The sequence below is a fragment of the Budorcas taxicolor genome, chromosome 11 (genome assembly GCF_023091745.1).
Source record: "Budorcas taxicolor isolate Tak-1 chromosome 11, Takin1.1, whole genome shotgun sequence".
NCBI classification, from domain to species: Eukaryota; Metazoa; Chordata; class Mammalia; order Artiodactyla; family Bovidae; genus Budorcas; species Budorcas taxicolor.
In genome coordinates, this window is record NC_068920.1 from 39,796,572 (window position 1) to 39,816,535 (window position 19,964).

Here is a 19,964-nt window from a genome sequence, read left to right on the forward strand (position 1 = left end):
TGCCACCCGGGCCAGGGCGGCCCCTTCTCAAGCGACACGCTGCGAGGCGGGGATCATTTCTCTAGCTTGGCTCGGCCAGGCGGGCCCAACGAACCCGCAGCCTCCCTGGCAGCCCCAGGCTGGAACAGCCCAGGGGATGGGGAGCGGAAAACAGCTCGAAGCCCCCGAGGCTTCTGGGAAATGTAGTCCGCGTGGCTCCGCCCCCTTCGGCCGAGTTTTCTGATTGGTCGCAAGCCAGCTGCTCCTGAACCACTCCCCCGGTCTCCATGGTAACAGGGCTCCCTCCTCCACCCTCTGCACTCGCCCCAGCTGGAACCAACCCCTGCATTCTGTCCCGGATAGCCAGGACTTTAAAAATTCGTGTACGTGGGAGGAAGAGATGTTGCAAAAGTTACCTAAAAATTGGGGCGGGGAAAAGAGGCTACAGTTAACAAGTCGAACAAGCTGCAAAAGTCACAACAGAAAAGTTGGGAGGTCGAGTGAGTGCCCTGTTCCAGGGCGAAGAAGCAAGACTTTTCCCTTCTCTGACTCAGGAAGGTGCTAGACAAAAACATGGAATTCATTTCCCCAACAGTGATTATAATCTTAGGTTGTGTTGCTGTTTTATTATTTCTTCAGTGGAAGAACTTGCGTAGACCCCCGTGCATAAGGGGCTGGATTCCTTGGATTGGAGCTGGATTTGAGTTTGGAAAAACCCCTCTAGAATTTATAGAGAAAGCAAGAATCAAGGTATGTGGCCTGAGCACATGGGGTTTCCGGAAGAGATAATGTATTCTTTTTTATTTTCTTTCGTTACATCTCAAATGCAATGTTAGAACGTGGGGAACCTACCTACTGCCCGCAGTTAAACGATCTAGCCATTTATGAGTAAGTTAACTAACAATCAACTGTCTTATGCAAGATTTTTCTAAAGAAATAGGTTTTTATAAGTTGTGAAATACAAGACAGCTTGTCAGTGCCTTTTTGGAAGTAGAAATTAATTTAAAAGTGCTCGTTACTTCATCATAGATTAAAAATCTAAAGTGTATATATAATAACTAAATTCAGTGATTGGGAAGACAGAAGTGTAATATAATTAATTTTGATTTATGAGAACACTTAAATTAGTATCCAAATCAAGATTAACACCAGGCAGTTGTAAAAATGGCTCGCAAACTTGGTCTTTACAAATACAGTGGGCACTGTATTTTCTGCTGGTGTTATTTGATTATGGTGAGGTCCATTTTAGGATATTAGTAATCCATTTAGGATATTAGTAATCGTTGTGGTACGTGTTTTTGTCTTTAAAATCACTTTTAAATATATCTTTGAAAAATAGTATATAGGTTGCTGCTAACTTTTTTCTTTATTAACAGTCTCGTGTGTATGTTCCTGTGTGTTTGCACTGTTTATAGTTTTGCACTTACTGATTGTTTTGCACTTGCCTGATTGTTTCATCAGAAAGTGAAAGTGAAGTAGCTCAAAGAGTCCGCCCGACTCTTTGCACCCCGTGGACTGTAGCCTACCAGGCTCCTCTGTCCATGGGAATCTCCAGGCAAGAATGCTGGAGTGGGTGCCATTTCCTTCTCCAGGGGACCTTCCCGATCCAGGGATCGAACCCAGATCTCCCACATTGCAGGCAGACGCTTTAACCTCTGAGCCACCAAGACAGCTCATCAGAATAAATACCTAAATGTAAGACTACCTAAAGGACATCAAATTGTTTATATTATTGTGTTGCACCTAAGGATTATGTAAGGATTAAAGAATTATGTAAGAATCCTTTTTCTTTTCCTTTGAGTGTAGGAGATTTCCTGACTCTCATATCCTGGCCCACACTAGGTACCATAATTCTTGCCAGTTTGATAGATGAAAAATACTACCTTTTAAAGAAAAACATCTTGGTCTTCTGTAGCCTTCCTTAGATATATGATCTTGATAAATCCTTACGAATGTTTCTGAAAGCTTGTCTTAGAAGCTCAAGCAAGGTCACAAAGTTTATTCTGTTTTCTTCTAAAAGGTTTATAGCTTTCTATTTTACATTTAGGTCCTAGAGCCACTTAGAGTTAATTTTTTTGTGACGTGTACAGAAGGGATGAGTTTTACTTTTTTCCCATCTCTGTGTCCAGTTGTTTCAGTATCATTTCTTGAAGGACTTTCCTTTCCTCACTGAATTGCCTTTTGCAGCATTTCGAAGATTAATTGACATGTATGTGTGCATCTATGTCTAGCCTTTCTATCCTGTTCCATTGATTAAATGCCCACTCCTTTGTTAACACTAATACAGTAAATAAATACAGTAAATAAATAAAAACTAATACAGTTATAGTAAATCTTTAAAACAGGTAGTGAAAATTCTTTGAATATTTTGGCATTTGATGTGGCATTCAAGATTCAGTTCAGTTCAGTTCAGTTGCTCAGTGGTGTCCGATTCTTTGCGACCCCATGGACTGCAGTGTGCCAGGCTGCCCTGTCCATGACTGACTCCCAGAGCTTGCTCAAACTCATGTCCATGGTGTCGGTGATGCTCTCCAACCATCTCATGCTCTGTGGTCCCCTTCTCTTCCCGCCTTTAATCTTTCCCAGCATCAGGGTCTTTTCCGATGAGTCAGTTCCTTACAACAGGTGGCCAAAGTATTGGAGTTTCAGCTTCAGCATCAATATTCAGGATTGATTTCCTGTAGGATTGACTGGTTGGATCTCCTTGCAATCCAAGGGACTCTCAAGAGTCTCCCCAACACCACAGTTCAAAGGCATCAATTCTTGGGTGCTCAGCTTTCTTTATGGTCCAACTCTCACATCTGTACTTGACTACTAGAAAAACCATAGCTTTGACTAGACAGACCTTTGTCGGCAAAGTAATGTCTCTGCTTTTTAATATGCTCTCTAGGTTTGTCACAGGTTTTCTTCCAAGGAGCAAGCGTCTTTTAATTTCATGGCTGCAGTCACCATCTGCAGTGATTTTGGAGCCCAAGAAAATAAAGTCTCACTGTTTCCATTGTTCCCCCATCTATTTGCCATGAAGTGATGGGACCGGATGCCATGATCTTCGTTGTTTGAATGTTGAGTTGTAAGCCAGCTTTTTCACTCTCCTCTTTCACTTTCAGCAAGAGGCTCTTTAGTTCCTCTTCACTTTCTGTCATAAGGATGGTGTCATCTGCATATCTGAGGTTATTGATATTTCTCCCAGCAGTCTTGATTCCAACCGGTGCTTCATCCAGTTGGGCATTTCACATGATGTACTCTGCATATAGGTTAAATAAGCAGGGTGACAATATGCAGCCTTGATGTACTCCTTGCTCAATTTGGAACCAGTTAATGTTCCATGTCCCATTCTAACTGTGGCTCAAACAAAACCTTGTGGGCACCAGGATGCAGGGACCCCACAAGAGACTGAGCCAGACTTGCCTTTGAGTCTTTGGGTGTCTCCTGTGGAGGCATGGGTCATCAGTGGCCTGCTGCAGGGATAAGGGCTTTGGCTACAGCAGACGTGGGAGGCTCTGCGTGTGTGTCCCACCATAGAGCCACTGAGCAGACGACCCACAAACTGGAGAACCATTATATCAAAGAAGTTCTCACACTGTTGTGAAAGTTCTAGGGCCCACAACAGGTTTTCCAACATCTGGGGATCTGGAGAGGGACTGAGAACCCCCAGGGAATTTGACTTTGGAGGCTAGAGGGATTTGATTACCGAACTTCCATAAGACTAGGGAAACACACTGTTGGACAGCACGAACAAAACCTTGTGCACACCAGGACCCAGGAGAAAGAAGCAATGACCTCACAAGAGACTGAACCAGACTTGTCTGTGTGTCCAGGAGTCACCAGCCGAGGCGTGAGCTGACAGTAGCCTGCCATGGAGTCAGGGACACTGAATTCTGTAGTCTGGCAGAAGTCCTTTTGAAGAAGGTCACCATTACCACCATTAACCCTACCATAATTTGGCTTTAGGCCCAACAACTGGGAGGGAACACAGCTCCACCCATCAATAGACAATTAGATTAAAGATTTACTGAGCATGGCCCCACCCACCAGAGCAAGACCCAGATTCCTCCACAGCCAGTTTCTTCTATCAGAAAGCTTCCAAAGGCTCTTATCCTTATCCATCAGATGGCAGACAGAATGGAAACTACAATTACAGAAAACTAACCCAACTGACAAATAGCTGTGAAAAGAGAAGCAAAAAACAAAGGAGAAAAGAAAAGATATAAGCATCTGAATGCAGAGTTGCAAAGAACAGCAAGAGAAAAGAAAGCCTTCCTCAGCGATCAGTGCAAAGAAATAGAGGAAAACAACAGAATGGGAAAGACTAGAGATCTCTTCAAGAAAATCAGAGATACCAAGGAAACATTTCATGCAAAGATGGGCTCAATAAAGGACAGAAATGCTATGGACCTAACAGAAGCAGAAGATATTAAGAAGAGGTGGCAAGAATACACAGAAGAACTGTACAAAAAAGATCTTCAAGACCAAGATAATCACGATGGTGTGATCACTCATCTAGAGCCAGACATCCCAGAATGTGAAGTCAAGTGGGGCTTAGAAAGCATCACTATGAACAAAGCTAGTGGAGGTGACGGAATTCCAGTTCAGTTCAGTTCAGTCGCTCAGTCGTGTCCTACCCTTTGCAACCCCATGAATCACAGCACACCAGGCCTCCCTGTCCATCACCAACTCCCGGAGTTCACTCAGACTCACGTCCATCGAGTCCGTGATGCCATCCAGCCATCTCATCCTCTGTCGTCCCCTTCTCCTCCTGCCCCCAATCCCTCCCAGCATCAGAGTCTTTTCCAGTGAGTCAACTCTTTGCATGAGGTGGCCAAAGTACTGGAGTTTCAGCTTCAGCATCATTCCTTCCAAAGAAATCCCAGGGCTGATCTCCTACAGAATGGACTGGTTGGATCTCTTTGCAGTCCAAGGGACTCTCAAGAGTCTTCTCCAACACCCCAGTTCAAAAGCATCAATTCTTCGGCACTCAGCCTTCTTCACAGTCCAACTCTCACATCCATACATGACCACAGGAAAAACCATAGCCTTGACTAGATGGACCTTAGTTGGCAAAGTAATATCTCTGCTTTTGAACATGCTATCTAGGTTGGTCATAACTTTTCTTCCAAGGAGTAAGCATCTTTTAATTTCATGGCTGCAGTCACCATCTGCAGTGATTTTGGAGCCCCCCAAAATAAAATCTGTTTCCACTGTTTCCCCATCTATTTGCCATGAAGTGATGGGATCGGATGCCATGATCTTCATTTTCTGAATGTTGAGCTTTAAGCCAACTTTTTCACTCTCCACTTTCACTTTCATCAAGAGGCTTTTTAGCTCCTCTTCACTTTCTGCCATAAGGGTGGTGTCATCTGCATAGCTGAGGTTATTGATATTTCTCCCGGCAATCTTGATTCCACCTTGTGTTTCTTCCAGTCCAGCGTTTCTCATGATGTACTCTGCATATAAGTTAAATAAGCGGGGTGACAATATACAGCCTTGACGTACTCCTTTTCCTATTTGGAACCAGTCTGTTGTTCCATGTCCAGTTCTAACTGTTGCTTCCTGACCTGTATACAGATTTCTCAAGAGGCAGGTCAGGTGGTCTGGTATTCCCATCTCTCTCAGAATTTTCCACAGTGTACTGTGATCCACACAGTCAAAGGCTTTGGCATAGTCAATAAAGCAGAAATAGATGTTTTTCTGGAACTCTCTTGCTTTTTCCATGATCCAGTGGATGTTGGCAATTTGATCTCTGGTTCCTCTGCTGCCGGGGTCCAGCCCTGGTGGATCCAGGGTGATTCGAAGGTGGGGGTGGAGTTGGCGTCCTTGGAAAAATACATATTTAATTATAGATATATAGAGAGATTAGAAATGGATAGTGTAGTAGGAAAATTAGTTGAGAAAAAGAGGCTAAATAACTTGGTTTACATGGAATAGCATCCATGCTCCAGATGGGAATTCAGCCAGAAAAACGGGGAGCAAGAAAGAACGACATGGGGGTATCAGTCTTTCCGGAAACTGATCCATTTCTTTATTTTTTGGGTTTGCTTATATACCTTTTGTTACACATAGGGATGAATACAGAGTCACGCGGGGGTCAGCAATCCTGACCTTTATCAAAATCAGGTGCTTCACATGAAAAGGTCTTAGGGACTTTACATCATCATCTGGCCATGAGACCTGCTGACATTTTATGATCCTTTCTTTCTGATAACCAAAAACTTATTTTTTCCAAGGGTGTTTTTTCTTAAACCAGGCACCACCCTCCAAATAAAGTTGCATTCCTATAGGATGAGGGTGTAGTGAGTTACAATCAAGAAAGGAATTTATTTAACCCAAGGTTAACATGATTAGTCTTAAAGGTTAATACTTATTTCTCCTATATGCTTAAAGGTTAATGCTTATTTCTCCTATATGCTAGTTATATTCATTATAAGGGCAGGGAACATGGAGATTTAGCAGCAAACATCAGCCCAACAAATGAAAATCCTTTCACCAGTGCTCCCCTTAAGATCTGTTTAGTCTTAAGATAGTGATAAAGTTACATTTTTACATAGCAAGGACACAGTGATTTATAACAAAGTACAGTGATCTATTACAAAAGAGAAAATTCGTTAACTCAAAAAGTCTAGTATTGCTAACCTTAAAAACTACTATATTTCCTTTTCTATATTCCAAATACATTGATTAATATATTCCCAGGTGCCTAAGGATATGGAGGCCTGGCGGCAATCATTGACTCAACAATGAGAAAAGCCCTATGCTAATTAAGACTTTCAAAATACTCCAAAACTCTCTGTGCTGTTTATGGTTGAGAGGTAGTAAACAATCATGTGCATGGTGGCAGGAGTATGGATAATCCTGTCACACAAGCTAGTCTGTCAGCAGAGAGGTTTGACCTGAGACACCCTTGTCACACCCAGGGCAGGGAATTAGCAGCAATTATTGGCACAGCAAATGAAAAACCCTTCACCAATATAATTCCTAACCAACCCACTATACTAATAATAATTTCCAAAAGAATTTGCCTTTAGTATAGACGGGGAAACAGTGGAAACAGTGTCAGACTTTATTTTGGGGGTCTCCAAAATCACTGCAGATGGTGACTGCAGCCATGAAATTAAAAGATGCTTACTCCTTGGAAGAAAAGTTATGACCAACCTAGATAGCATATTCAAAAGCAGAGACATTTCTTTGCCGACAGGTCCGTCTAGTCAAGGCTATGGTTTTTCCTGTGGTCATGTATGGATGTGAGAGTTGGACTGTGAAGAAGGCTGAGCGCCGAAGAATTGATGCTTTTGAACTGGGGTGTTGGAGAAGACTCTTGAGAGTCCCTTGGACTGCAAGGAGATCCAACCAGTGCACTCTGAAGGAGATCAACCCTGGGATTTCTTTGGAAGGAATGATGCTGAAGCTGAGACTCCAGTACTTTGGTCACCTCATGAGAAGAGTTGACTGATTGGAAAAGACTCTGATGCTGGGAGGGATTGGGGGCAGGAGGAGAAAGGGACGACCGAGAATGAGATGGCTAGATGTCATCACGAACTCGATGGACATGAGTCTGAGTGAACTCCGGGAGATGGTGATGGACAGGGAGGCCTGGCATGCTGCGATTCATGGGGTTGCAACGAGTCGGACACAACTGAGCGACTGAACTGAAGTCTAAAACATCTCGTGCCTCTCAGGTTGAGAGGCTGTAAACAATCACATGTGGCCGGAAGAACCTATACAGGTGGGCTAGATAACCTTCAGAGGAGTCCATAAGCTGAAACACTCTTGTCACGCCCAGGAATTTTTATTGACTTGGAGCTGCAAGTTAACTCCTTCTCCGAGAGAAATGGTTATGGGGGAGAGCCCCCCGTAAAGTCAGAGGTGTAGGTGAGAGCATAAAACAGACTCTGGTTTTGGGGTAGATGCTCGGGAACAGGGGGTTTCCTGAGGCTTGATCATGCCTTTGCGTATGCCAAGCCTTCTTGCTCATGACCTTTGCCATGGGCGGAGTTCCTCACGCTGGCCCCCGGCACTCTGCCTTTTCTAAAACCAGCTTGAACATCAGGAAGTTCACGGTTCACGTATTGCTGAAGCCTGGCTTGGAGAAATTTGAGCATTACTTTACTAGCATGTGAGATGAGTGCAATTGTGCGGTAGTTTGAGCATTCTTTAGCATTGCCTTTCTTTGGAATTGGAATGAAAACTGACCTTTTCCAGTCCTGTGGCCACTGCTGAGTTTTCCAAATTTGCTGGCATATTGAATCCAGCACCTTCACAGCATCATCTTTCAGGATTTGAAATAGCTCAACTGGAGTTCCATCACCTCCTCTAGCTTTGTTCGTAGTGATGCTTTCTAAGGCCCACTTGTTGAGCTTGATCCATTTAGATCTTATTGTTTCCCCAACTCTCCCCTACTGATACCTTTAAAAATATGATTTTTGTAATCTACCCCTCTTTTCTTTTATCCTACACAGACACAAAAGCATCTGCATATGTTTTAAAAGCTGCAGAATATTCCCTGAGTCATAGTTCACTTAGATAGTCACCTAATGATTGACATAGTTTGTTTTCCATATTTCACTATTATAAATAATGTAGCAACAAATGTCATTTCTATGTGTGCCAGTATATCTGTGGAGTAAATGATCAGATTCAAAATGTCAGTGTATTTTTTAAATTTAATTTTTATTTTAGATTAGATTATGGGGTTTCCCAGGTGACGCTAGTGGTAAAGAAAGAACCTACCTCCCAGTGCAGGAGACTTAAGACACTAGGGTTTGATCCCTGGGTGAGGAAGATTCCCCTGGAGGAGGGCATGGCAACCCACTCCAGTATTCTTACCTGGGGAATCCCATGGACAGAGGAGTCTGGTGGGCTATGGTCTGTAGGGTCGCAAAGAGTTGAACAAGACTGAAGCAATGAAGCACGCACGCACGCATTAGGGTATAGCTGATGTTGTGTTAGTTTTAGGTTACAGCAGAGTTATTCAGTTATACATATACATATATTCATTCTTCTTCAAATTCTTTTCCCATATAGGTCATTACAGATTATTAAGAGAACATTGTAACTTAGAATGAAGTGGGAAACTTTGTGTTTTGAGCAGAGGAGTAATGTGATTTGATTTAAATTTTAAACAGTCACTTTGGGCACTCTGTTAAAAATAAAAACATAGAACTAGAAGAAAAAAGATAATCTGAAGGTTTTGGCAAGAATTCAAGCTTGAGACCCTGGTGGCTTGTACCGTGGTGATAGCAGTTGGAAGTTTGAGAAGTGACTGGATCTCTCTTAAAGTGGAAGCAACAGGATTTCCTGGTGAATGGAACGTGCTGTGTGAAAGAATGAAAAGGGTCTGAGGTGACGCTAAAAAGTTGGGCTTGAGAAACTAGCTAGAACCTGGACTTCCTATCAAGTGAGATGGGCAGTATTACCTTTAATGTGGTCAGAGTGCCTGTACATGTTGCCAAAGGCCACTTTCCTGATGGTAACTTAAAAATTCTCACTTGAGCAAACCTTCAACAATGAAAATGATTCATCTTCTTCTAAGTATTCAGTAATAAACCATTGAAGGTAGGGAACGTGGGAAACAACGTAGATGTCTGCATCACTAATGGAAAAATATGAGGCTTCACTATTTTGGGGTATCAGCTATTAGCCCATAGTTGCCTAATAGCATCCAACAGTATGTTTCGGGAATGATCACAGGCCATTTCATGCAGATCTGGAAATGACTCATATTGAAGTGCTGATGAGCCTGATGGTACTTTGAGATATTCATAATAACTGTTGTTGTTCAGTCACCAAGTCTTGTCCAACATTTTGCCACCTCATGAATTGCAGCATGCCAGGCTTCCCTGTCCTTCACTATCTCCCGGAGTTTGCTCACACTCGTGTCCATTGAGTCAGTGGTGCCAGCCAACCATCTCATCCTCTGTCGCCCCTTTCTTCTCCCACCCTGTCTTTCCCAGCATCAGGGTCTTTTTCAAAAAGTTGTCTCTTCCCAACAGATGGCCGAAGTATTGATGCTTCAGCTTCAGATTCAGTCCTTCCAATGACTATTCAGGATTGATTTCCTTAAGTATTGACTGGCTTGACCTCCTTTCTGTCCAAGGGACTCTTAAGAGTCTTCTCCAGCACCACAGTTTGAAAGCATCAATTTACTATAATGGGATATAAAAGTATGGGTGGTGGCTCCAAAAATAGACATGTTGAATGTGGTGCAGGAAGGTCAGTGTGGCCACAGGAGGAAATGAGAATGAGGCTTTGAAGGAAGAAGGTTATAATACTCGTGGGTCCAAGGCAAGGGTCACTGTGTGCTCTGCAGGGCCACAGCGGAAAAAACTCTGTCAGTCAAGATGCAGAAGATGGAACAAGAAAAAGCCCCATGCACAGCATTTGTTGGAGTTTCCTCGGGAAGGCAAGGCAAGGTAGGGTAGACAATTTAGGACTGACGACCCTGAAGAGTTTCTTGGGGCTTTGAGCTCTAGGGTTGGTCTCCAGATGCCCGGTGACTTTTTCTGGGATGATTTAGGGCAAGGATCATATTGGCTTGGTGTGTCAGGGGTTGGTGATATAGACTCAAGATGGGTTGACTTCCATATGAAAGGCATGTTCCTGGTTGGCTGAATCCTTTGCTCTCTCTAATTATCAGCTAGCTCTGAGAGGGCCATGTCTACCCAGTAGTGAGGCCACTAGGCTTCCCTGGTGTTTCAGTGGTAAGGAATCTGCCTGCCAGTGCAGGAGAAGCCAGTTCGATCCCTGGGTCGGGAAGATCCCCTGGAGAAAGAAATGGCTACCCACTACAGTATTCTTGCCTGGAGAGTCCCATGGACAGAGGAGCCTGGCAGGCTACATACAGTCCATGAGGTTGCAAAAGAGTTGGACTTGACTTAGCAACTCAACAACAACAGTGTGAGGCTTCCAAAGCTAAACATCATGAATAAGAAAACATAGCTCAGGAAGACAAAAGAATCATATAAGTTTGGGACTTCTGTAAATTTTGGGTAGAAGCTACAAAATGCTTTTTTGTTAGTGGAAATTGAAAGACTTGTATGGCTTAAAAACAATTAAAATATTCTAAATGTAATGTTTCCTCTTCTCCATTTGTGCTGCCTGTCCTTTTCTTTTGAAATATGAGATTGGTTTGTGTTTAAATTTGTTCATTTTGAGTATTCTAAGAAAATAAAAATACATCTTAGTCAACCCTTTGTATTTTACCTCTGGTTATTTAAATGTATTCTAGAGAACATTCAAGAGAATTTAAGAGTCGTCATTTGAATAGGAAAAGAAAGAAGAAAATGTAGCTAATGTAATTGACCCTGTGATGAATGGATGGCAAATAGACACCAAATCTAAAAAAGTACGATTGGAACAGTTAAGCTCTTTTGAGGTTAGAGTTGTGGGGAAGATTGTCGTTTATTGCCTCCATTCGTAATTGAAGAAAATGTTAAATTATAATTAGAGGCCAGTGAAAATAATGATATCTTTTTCTCCCAGTAAAGTTGTGGACTCCCTGAAGCCAAACTCTGCACTAGAGGATGTTTGTAGGCTCCTAGGAGTGATCTGTGGAGAAGGCGATGGCACCCCACTCCAGTACTCTTGCCTGGAAAATCCCATGGACGGAGGAGCCTGGTGGGCTGTAGTCCATGGGGTCGTGAAGAGTCAGACATGACTGAGCGACTTCACTTTCACGTTTCACTTTCATCCACTGGAGAAGGAAATGGCAACCCACTCCAGTGTTCTTGCGTGGAGAATCCCAGGGACGGGGGAGCCTGGAGGGCTGCCGTCTATGGGGTCACACAGAGTCGGACACACTGAAGCAGCTTAACAGCAGCAGCAGCAGCAGGAGTGATCTGATAGAAAAGGCACCACTGAAGGTGTATGAGAGAAGGTATCCATGAAGAACAAAGAGAGACTATGGAATCCGTATCACAAGTGAAGGAGGGTAGGCATTGCCCAGGGGCAGGACCCTCCATCTGTTAACTGGTGGGGAAGCATGGAGAATGGGTACAAATGGGTACAATCCTTTGCCCTGGTGGTGAGAAGCTGAGAGTGCTCATTTTTGCCCAGTGAGTTACAAAGCAGGAACACTCAGAGTGGAGAGGGTTGGGCAGGGGGAACAGGTGAGTCATTTTGGAAAGGGAGAAAATGAACACTACACAACTTTCTATTGTAGACATTGTTGAGTGACCAGGGATTGACGGTGAAATCAGTCAGCCGTTTATCTTTTTCGTGAACAAAGTTCAGCCATAGGTTGCTTATAACTCTCCAGGTATCTTGAAAACAGTGTTGGGGTATCACAGTGTTTAACCTAATTTCTAACAATTATTTCTAAGTATTATTTCCTACTACCAGAATGGAAGGTGCAAACAAATAAAAATACGATCAAAAGAAAGGTTAAATATTATGACAATAAATTAGGATTTATACAATTAAATTTCACTCCATCAATCAAAATTTATAACTAATTACTAGGAAATGGAAAGCCACTCCACTATTCTTGCCTGGAAAATTCCATGGACAGAGGAGCCTGGCAGGTTATAGTCCATGGGGTCGCAAAGAGTCGGATGCAACTGAACACACATACATTATACGTAATCTTAATAGTTTTTATTTTGACTGTAATTTCAATGTTGGGGTTCTTGAGGAACTCTGTCTTAAGAATAACCCATATCCAGTAACTTGTCTATTAGAAATGCTTACTAATCTGATCTCTACTTATGTGTTTTCTTTCAGTATGGACCAGTATTTACAGTCATTGTTATGGGCACCCGCATGACCTTTGTTACTGAAGAAGAGGGAATTAATGTGTTTCTAAAATCCAAAGAAGTAAATTTTGAACTAGCAGTGCAAAATCCCATCTATCATACAGGTAAACAGTATTTTCAGATAGTCCATTTGAAATACAACATGGAATCCCAAGAGCAGTTTTAGGTAACAAGCACATCTTCACTCCTCTATCAAAAATGAGGCAGACCCATTATTTTATTCTAGAGTAGGGATAGAAGAGAGTTTGTGATGAGTTTGGCCTTTGAAAAACAAATTGTGTGCTTAGTCGCTCAGTTGTGACAACTCTTTGTGGCCCCATGGACTGTAGCCTGCCAAGCTCCTCTGTTCATGGGTTTTTCCAGGCAAGAATATTGAGGTGGTAGCCATTCCCTTCTCCAGGGGAATCTTCCCACCCCAGGAGTCAAAGGCAGGTCTCCTGCATTGCAGGTGGATTCTTTACCATCTGAACCAAGCCCTAAAAATGAATTGTTGGCAATGTCATACATAAGATCTCCACAAGGCATATGTAAAAGATAAGGTCACCTCACTGACGTTTACTTGGAAAATATTGGAATTTATATCCTATTAACAGCCCCCAAGATGTCACTGACTCTGTTATGCTGCTGTGCATATGTTTTACAGGCTGTCGCTCTTTGTTTGATCTCATGTTGCACCACTTAGTGAGCCCCGCTCCTTTATTTTGGCTGTGCTCCGTCTTTTTTGCAGTGCAGGAGAGCTTCTGTTTGTGGCATCGGCTCCCTAGTTGCAGTGTGTGCCTTTAGTTACACTGCAGTATGAGGGATCTTAGTTCCCTGACCAGGGATCAAACCCACATCCCGTGCATTGGAAGGCAGATTCTTAACCCCTGATCCACCAAGGAAGCCCCAGTAAGCTCTTTACTATGGCATTTCCTGACATAGTCCACAGGGTTATTAAGGTGAGTGGGGCTTGGCTTCATATAATTGGTGCCCTTTCTTTCTTCATCCTCAGAGACTGCTGGACTCAACCAGTATACTTTCAGTGTGACTGTCTGCCTTTATTTCTCCCCAGGATGTGAACATGCATGCTAAGGCCATTTGTCTTCCCAGGAATACAGAGCTGGTTCATTTTGCACCTGATTCTTTCCTCTGCTTTCATAATGCTTGTGCTTGCTTCTAACATCTTTCTTTCTCTTGGCTTCCGTTTTTTGCTTCTTTCTTAGGTTCATTTTCCTATAGCTTTTATGCATTTCTTGCCATTAAGACATGAAAGTTTGTTTTCAAGGCTGTTAGTGATCAATAACATGATTATTATTTTTTGTTGCTTGCATGAAAAATCACAACATGTTGATTTTATTTTTTGACTCTTTAATGCTTCTTGATATTTAGACTGTGGCATTCCAGATCAAAGAGATATAAATGCTTGAAAGATTCTTGATCTGTAAATTCACATATTCCTTCAGAAAAATATACCAACTTACCTATCAGAGGTATACTGAAATGATCACTTTTTTTTTTTTCAGCTCTGCCCTGCCTGGAGGACTTTCATGTTTAAATATTTCTATTTAACAGATAAAATATCATCATATTTACTCATGAGCCAGCTTCCCATTCCTTTTAAATATACCTCTACCACAGAGATGATACATATTCAAGAAATTTACAAATTATTTTTCATTAACTTATGTGAAATGTAACCTACATGTAATAGGATGATGAAATATAAAATTAAAAATTAGTTTAAAAAAAAACTTATTTCAAAGATAATTAAAGAGGGTTAAAGAAAAATATAAAGGAATAATGAGTTCAAAAATTCATACTCTTTAACACCCAGACCAGACCAGGTGTGTCATGAAAGGAGCATGAACACTAAGATAAAGGGAACAATGGAACAGTGTGGGGACTTCCCTGGGGTCCAGTGGTTAAGTGTTCACCTTCCAAGCCGAGGGATGCAGGTTCGATTCCTGGTCTGGGTGCTAATATCCCACATGCCTCATGGCCAAAAAACCAAAACATGAAACAAAAACAATATTGTCATAAATTCAATAGAGACTAAAAATGATCCACATTAAAAGTCCAAAAAAAAAGGGGGAGGAAACAGTGGGGCCAAAGCTATTCATGGAGTTAGGAAGATCCTGCTGGTGGAGACAATATTTAAGACACTTAAAGCAGAAAAGTCAGAAGGAGAAATGTATATCTTATAGGTGTGCAAGGAAAGTGAGGGTTGGTTGTCAAAAATAACCTTCTGAGCAGACAGAACAGTTCATGAAGATGGTGAGATGTAAAAAAGAGCGTGTTTTACCTGGAATATATATTTGGAGGGCGAAGACACTGGAAATACCACTGGAGAGCTGCAAAGAGGGGAGAAGGCCTTGCAAACTTTGTTAAGGCTTTCGCCATCTCACAGTCTGTGTTGATTCTTCACCTTTGGCCCTCGTTCCTGCTGATGAAGACATACTGACTGTTTACTTCAAGAAGTGGTTGCTTCTTTTGAAAAGTGTTTTCTCTGTTTATAGCATCCATCGCAAAGAATATCTTTTTAAAACTGCACGAGAAACTTTATATCACGGTGAAAGGGAAAATGGGGATTCTCAACCTATACAAATTCACTGGACAATTGACCGAAGAATTACAGGAACAGTTGCAGAATTTAGGTACTCACGGGACCACAGACCTGAACAAGTTTATGAGGTAAATCGATGCCTTGTTATTTTTGTTTTGTTTTCCGTTTTTGGAATAAGAAAGTTTGAAGCCTATATGTTGGACCTGAAATACAATGTGGTGGATTATGAAATCTACCTTACTAAGCAATTAAAAAATTCTGTTGATCTTTTAAATTCTAATTAATGGGCGGTTTTCATTTAGTACTTCAATTTGAAGTTAAGCAAACACACCAATAGATCCCAGGCAGCGCTGGTGGTAAAGAACCCTCCTGCCAGTGCAGGAGATGTAAGAGATGGGTTCAATCCCTGGGCTGGGAAGACCCCCTGGAGGGGGGCATTGCAACCCACTCCAGTATTCTTGCCTGGAGAATCCCATGGACAGAGGAGCCTGGCAGGTTACAGTCTATGGGGTCATAAAGAGTCAGAGACAACTGAAGCAACTTAGCAGGCACGTAAAAACAAACCAATAAAATCATTTTAGCACATATACAATAATTTCTTCTTAGTCATTCCTTACAATTTTATATGCTCTACATGGGTTTCCTTCATATAATTGTCATGTATCCATCAGAATTTTGATAAAGCATTCACTGCAATTTGTAATTACTAGAACAAGAGGACATTGAGAGGAGAGGGAAGAGGAGAGAATTGCAAAGTAGAGGGCAAGGTTCCAGGAGATGTTTGTGAGACTTCACAAGGTGGCTGAGACAAAGCCACCATGGGCCTCAGGACTGAGCCCAGAGTCCTCTGAGAGCAGAGATGCTGAGACAGTGAGACAGGAAAGGACAGTATGGGGAGCCAGGTAGTGCTCAGTTCTGTTCCGGAGCTTTTTGACAAATGTCAGGGCTGAGCACGGGAGCCATGTGAAAAATCCCCACCATGTGCAGGGAGATTTGGTAAATTGAAGTTACCAGTGAGGCACTTTTCCATCTCAGGGGGATGCCCTGATACTGGAGGCAGGATTCAACTGTTCGGGCTCAGAAAGCACAACAACATTTACTATTTTGTTAGAAGTCTAGAAATAGAGACAGAAAAAATAAAAATGGAAACAACCAACCAACCAAACTTTTGACATGTCTAATATATACAACAAAACAAAACAAATTCTTGAATAACTTTGAAACTGTGACAGAAGGAGATCCTGAGAATTTTCTGTAAAGGAGAGATGGCAAACAAAAAGGGAAGAAACAGCACTTAGTGTTACTAACCTAGAACATAATCTTTGATATTCTTTTACATAAGTATTCCACAGTAATTTTATTCACTTGAGGGAAAACTTACTGATGACCGATACCGTAGACTTCAGAAATATTCACAACCTAAAAGCTGAGAGTTCCGTTTTGTTTGGTGGGAATTTTTAGGATTTCAAGCCCTAAAACTTTAACTTTAGCATCTCGAGTTACTCTGAGAGAACTGCTCTGAAAAGGTGAGACCAGGAGCCGGGTCATATAGAAGTTTTGCAACAAAGGACAGGTAGTCTGAACATCTATCAGAAGATTTTTATTAATCAAAGAAAACCACGTATCTCAGGAATTTAGCACTTTTCTTTGTTTGGGAATATGCAAGAGTCTGGGCTCACTGAAATCATTCATTTGATAGGCACCTCAGCTCTCTGGGGCTAATATCCTGTTTTCACATCTCAAGGCTCCTGGGGCTCACCGCAGGGAGTGGCTACAGTCTGAGGGCTGCCAGATGGCAGGTGTTCTTTTCCTTCCTGAGTTTCCTCAGGGCTCACCAGCTCACCATCAGTGGTGGCTATAGTTGGTGATGACTATGACATCCTTTGTTTACTGATATGGCAGGAAATATTCCATTTCTCACTACTTCATTTGAATTTTCAGTATGGTTCAAAGTCATAAGCTCCTGGGAGATATTAGGAATTTGGTGACTAATATTGCCCTTGATTCTTTGGTTTTTTTTTTTTTTTTTTTTTTTGCTGCTATCTAAAGGTAAGAACAGTATCTCGGTTATTGTTGTTATTTGCTAAAAAATAAATGCTTGTTCAAATTGTGTTGAATTTTTCTGTGTATCAGCTTGATGAGGACAGAGTATAGGGACAAAATTAAATAGTTAATCCCACTAGGGGATTGCAAGTAGAAAAAAACATGGGAGGCCCCTTAAGTTAATGATTACTCAAGAAAACAGATTTACTTAACCATGAAACCAGGCAGGCTTGCTTAGCAACAAAACCATGCACAGAGCCACAAGACATGCCCCAAAACAATATAACAATAGTGGCATGAGACCCTCACCCAGCTCAGTGAGCTCAGTAAGTTAGGACATGCTCTCTGTACACATGAAAAACAATAATCTATGGACGTCGCTTGACCATGTAGGGACAAGAAAACTCCCCTGCCCAACCAGCAGGAGGAACTGATGATGGAAGCATGACATCTGCTCAAGAAACAGAAAGTCTTCTCCGCTTCCCCACTTTTCCTTTGATTGTAAAACTGTAGCCCAGTAAGTTCTTGGGTTGTAGCCTCCTCTGAGCCACTACTCATAAGCCTCGCAAGCTTCCTATCCTAATAAATCACTCCTTATCTATCACTCTGCCTCTCGCTGAATTCTTTCTGTGCTGAAATGTAAAGAACTATGGTACCAGAGCTCTTCAGAGCCCCCCTGAAACACCACCTACGAGTTTTAAGCTCACATTTATCAGGATCGAACAATACTTGCTTAGAAAGCATTTGAAAATCTTTAGAAAAATAAGACCACAATTTTACCCCCAAGTTATCTTGAGCACGGTAACCAAATATTAAAAGCTCTTGGGAGTGACTTCCCTCCACTAAATTTATCACATGTGATTGCGTGCATGCGTGTATCCTAAGTCTCTTGAGTCGTATCCGACTCTTTGTTACCCCATGGACTCTAGCCCACCAGGCTTCGCTGTCCATGGAATTCTCTAGGCAAGAGTACTGGAGTGGGTTGCCGTTTCCTCTTCTAGGGGATCTTCCCAACCCAGGGATCGAATTGGCGTCTCTGATGTCTCCTGCATTGGTAGGCAGGTTCTTTACCACTGTAGCCTTGGCAGCCCCACATTCGACTGTCTACCCCTAGTATATAGCTGTTCAGTAATAGCTTCTTGTATCCCGTGCCTTTCTCCTTTGGTCATTGGCTCTGACATTTTATCTGTTTCTATCTTTGCAGGCACCTGCTTTACCCAGTGACAGTGAACATACTCTTTAAAAAAGGTCTGTTTCCCACAGACGAGAGGAAAATCAGGGAGTTTCATCAGCACTTTCAAGCTTACGATGAAGGTTTCGAATATGGGTCCCAGTTGCCAGAATGCCTCCTAAGGTAGACAGCTGTTTCCTGTATTAATTCCCTTTCCAGGTTCCCCTCAGCCATTAATATGTGTCACTCCTTTCTTTGTTCTACGTAGATATGATAGCAGTTTACGTGGAAGAGACAGAAGCTAATTCTTACGACCAGTTAGGTGTGTGTGTGTGTGTGTGTGAATTGAGGGAGAAACGGAAGAAGAGTGATGGATCATTTCTTTAGTCTCATTTTGGGGAACAGAAACCAGAGGGGAAGGGGAGAATATGAGAACGAAATGAAGAGTCTGTTTTGAGACTGTCCATGCCGTTTCCCTGCTATGCCATTTCCAGCTTACTCTTACCAGTCATTCCTGCATTATCACGTGTGACTTGGGTCAGAATCAGACTTTGTCCATATTCTCCCCTGAGGCAACAGTAGTTGTGGTCAACTGTATTTCTCACAATTGGCTCAGATAAAAGTTGATGAAACGGTTTGATTAGAAAGTAATGTGATTTATTTTTTTTATTTTTATTTTTTTTTAGTTTCTTGGCAGTTTGTCTACACTGATGACTGGTCAGAAAAGATTAAAAATTTTGCTCTTGGTCGGTTTGCTTCACCTCATTTAACCTAATCACAGGTCGCTGCGCTAGTCTTTCATCCTCCTGAGACTGGCAAGAGCCAGAGTAAACTTAGGCGGAGCGAGTCACAGGCCCTGTTTTCTCATTCAGCACCAGTCCCCTAGGGATGCAAGCGTTTCTTTGCAAAAGACACTAAAATGTGGCTGCCTTGCCCCCTCAGTTTTCCTTGGGTACTGATAAATCTGAAGGAAGACCTCTCATGAAGTTCCTGCTGAAAAAGAAGACATTTGGAGAATTAAGATTCCATAGACAGTGTCCCTTTTCTGCTGTGATCTATTACTCCTAGAGTACTTTTCAGTTAATTTATACACGTATTCTTTCTCACCTAGAAACTGGTCAAAATCCAAAAAGTGGCTTCTAGCGCTTTTTGAGAAAAACATTCCAGATATAAAAACATACAAATCTGCAAAAGATAATTCCCTGGTAAGTATTCCTTAGCTTTTTTTGGTGGTTGTTGTTGTTGCTAAAAATCATGAAATGCGTTAGATACTATTTTGCCATCCACTGTGTTGGATGTTTACATACGTTATTTTATTATTACATCCTCACAACAGGGAGGGAAGAATTAACCCTATTTTCCATAAAGGAAAAACTGAGACTACAGATAACAAGATAATGCAATAGTCTGAGTTTCTTTTTGAATTGATTAATGATGGCACAGTGGTAAAGAACCCGCCCGCCAATGAGGGAGACGTAAGAGA

General features: G+C 42.0%; 1 protein-coding gene across 1 annotated transcript in view; it reads left to right on the forward strand.

Annotated features, from left to right (window-relative positions):
• The first annotated feature begins 552 nt into the window (after nt 1-552).
• The window catches only part of LOC128056623 (24-hydroxycholesterol 7-alpha-hydroxylase), an 85,795-nt gene continuing 66,383 nt past the window's right edge, over nt 553-19,964 (forward strand). Inside the window, exons 1-5 of the mRNA XM_052649418.1 lie at nt 553-729; nt 12,694-12,829; nt 15,221-15,395; nt 18,515-18,664; nt 19,593-19,686. Of these exons, the coding sequence (XP_052505378.1) occupies nt 553-729; nt 12,694-12,829; nt 15,221-15,395; nt 18,515-18,664; nt 19,593-19,686 (732 nt within the window). The remainder of the gene's footprint in view (nt 730-12,693; nt 12,830-15,220; nt 15,396-18,514; nt 18,665-19,592; nt 19,687-19,964) is intronic.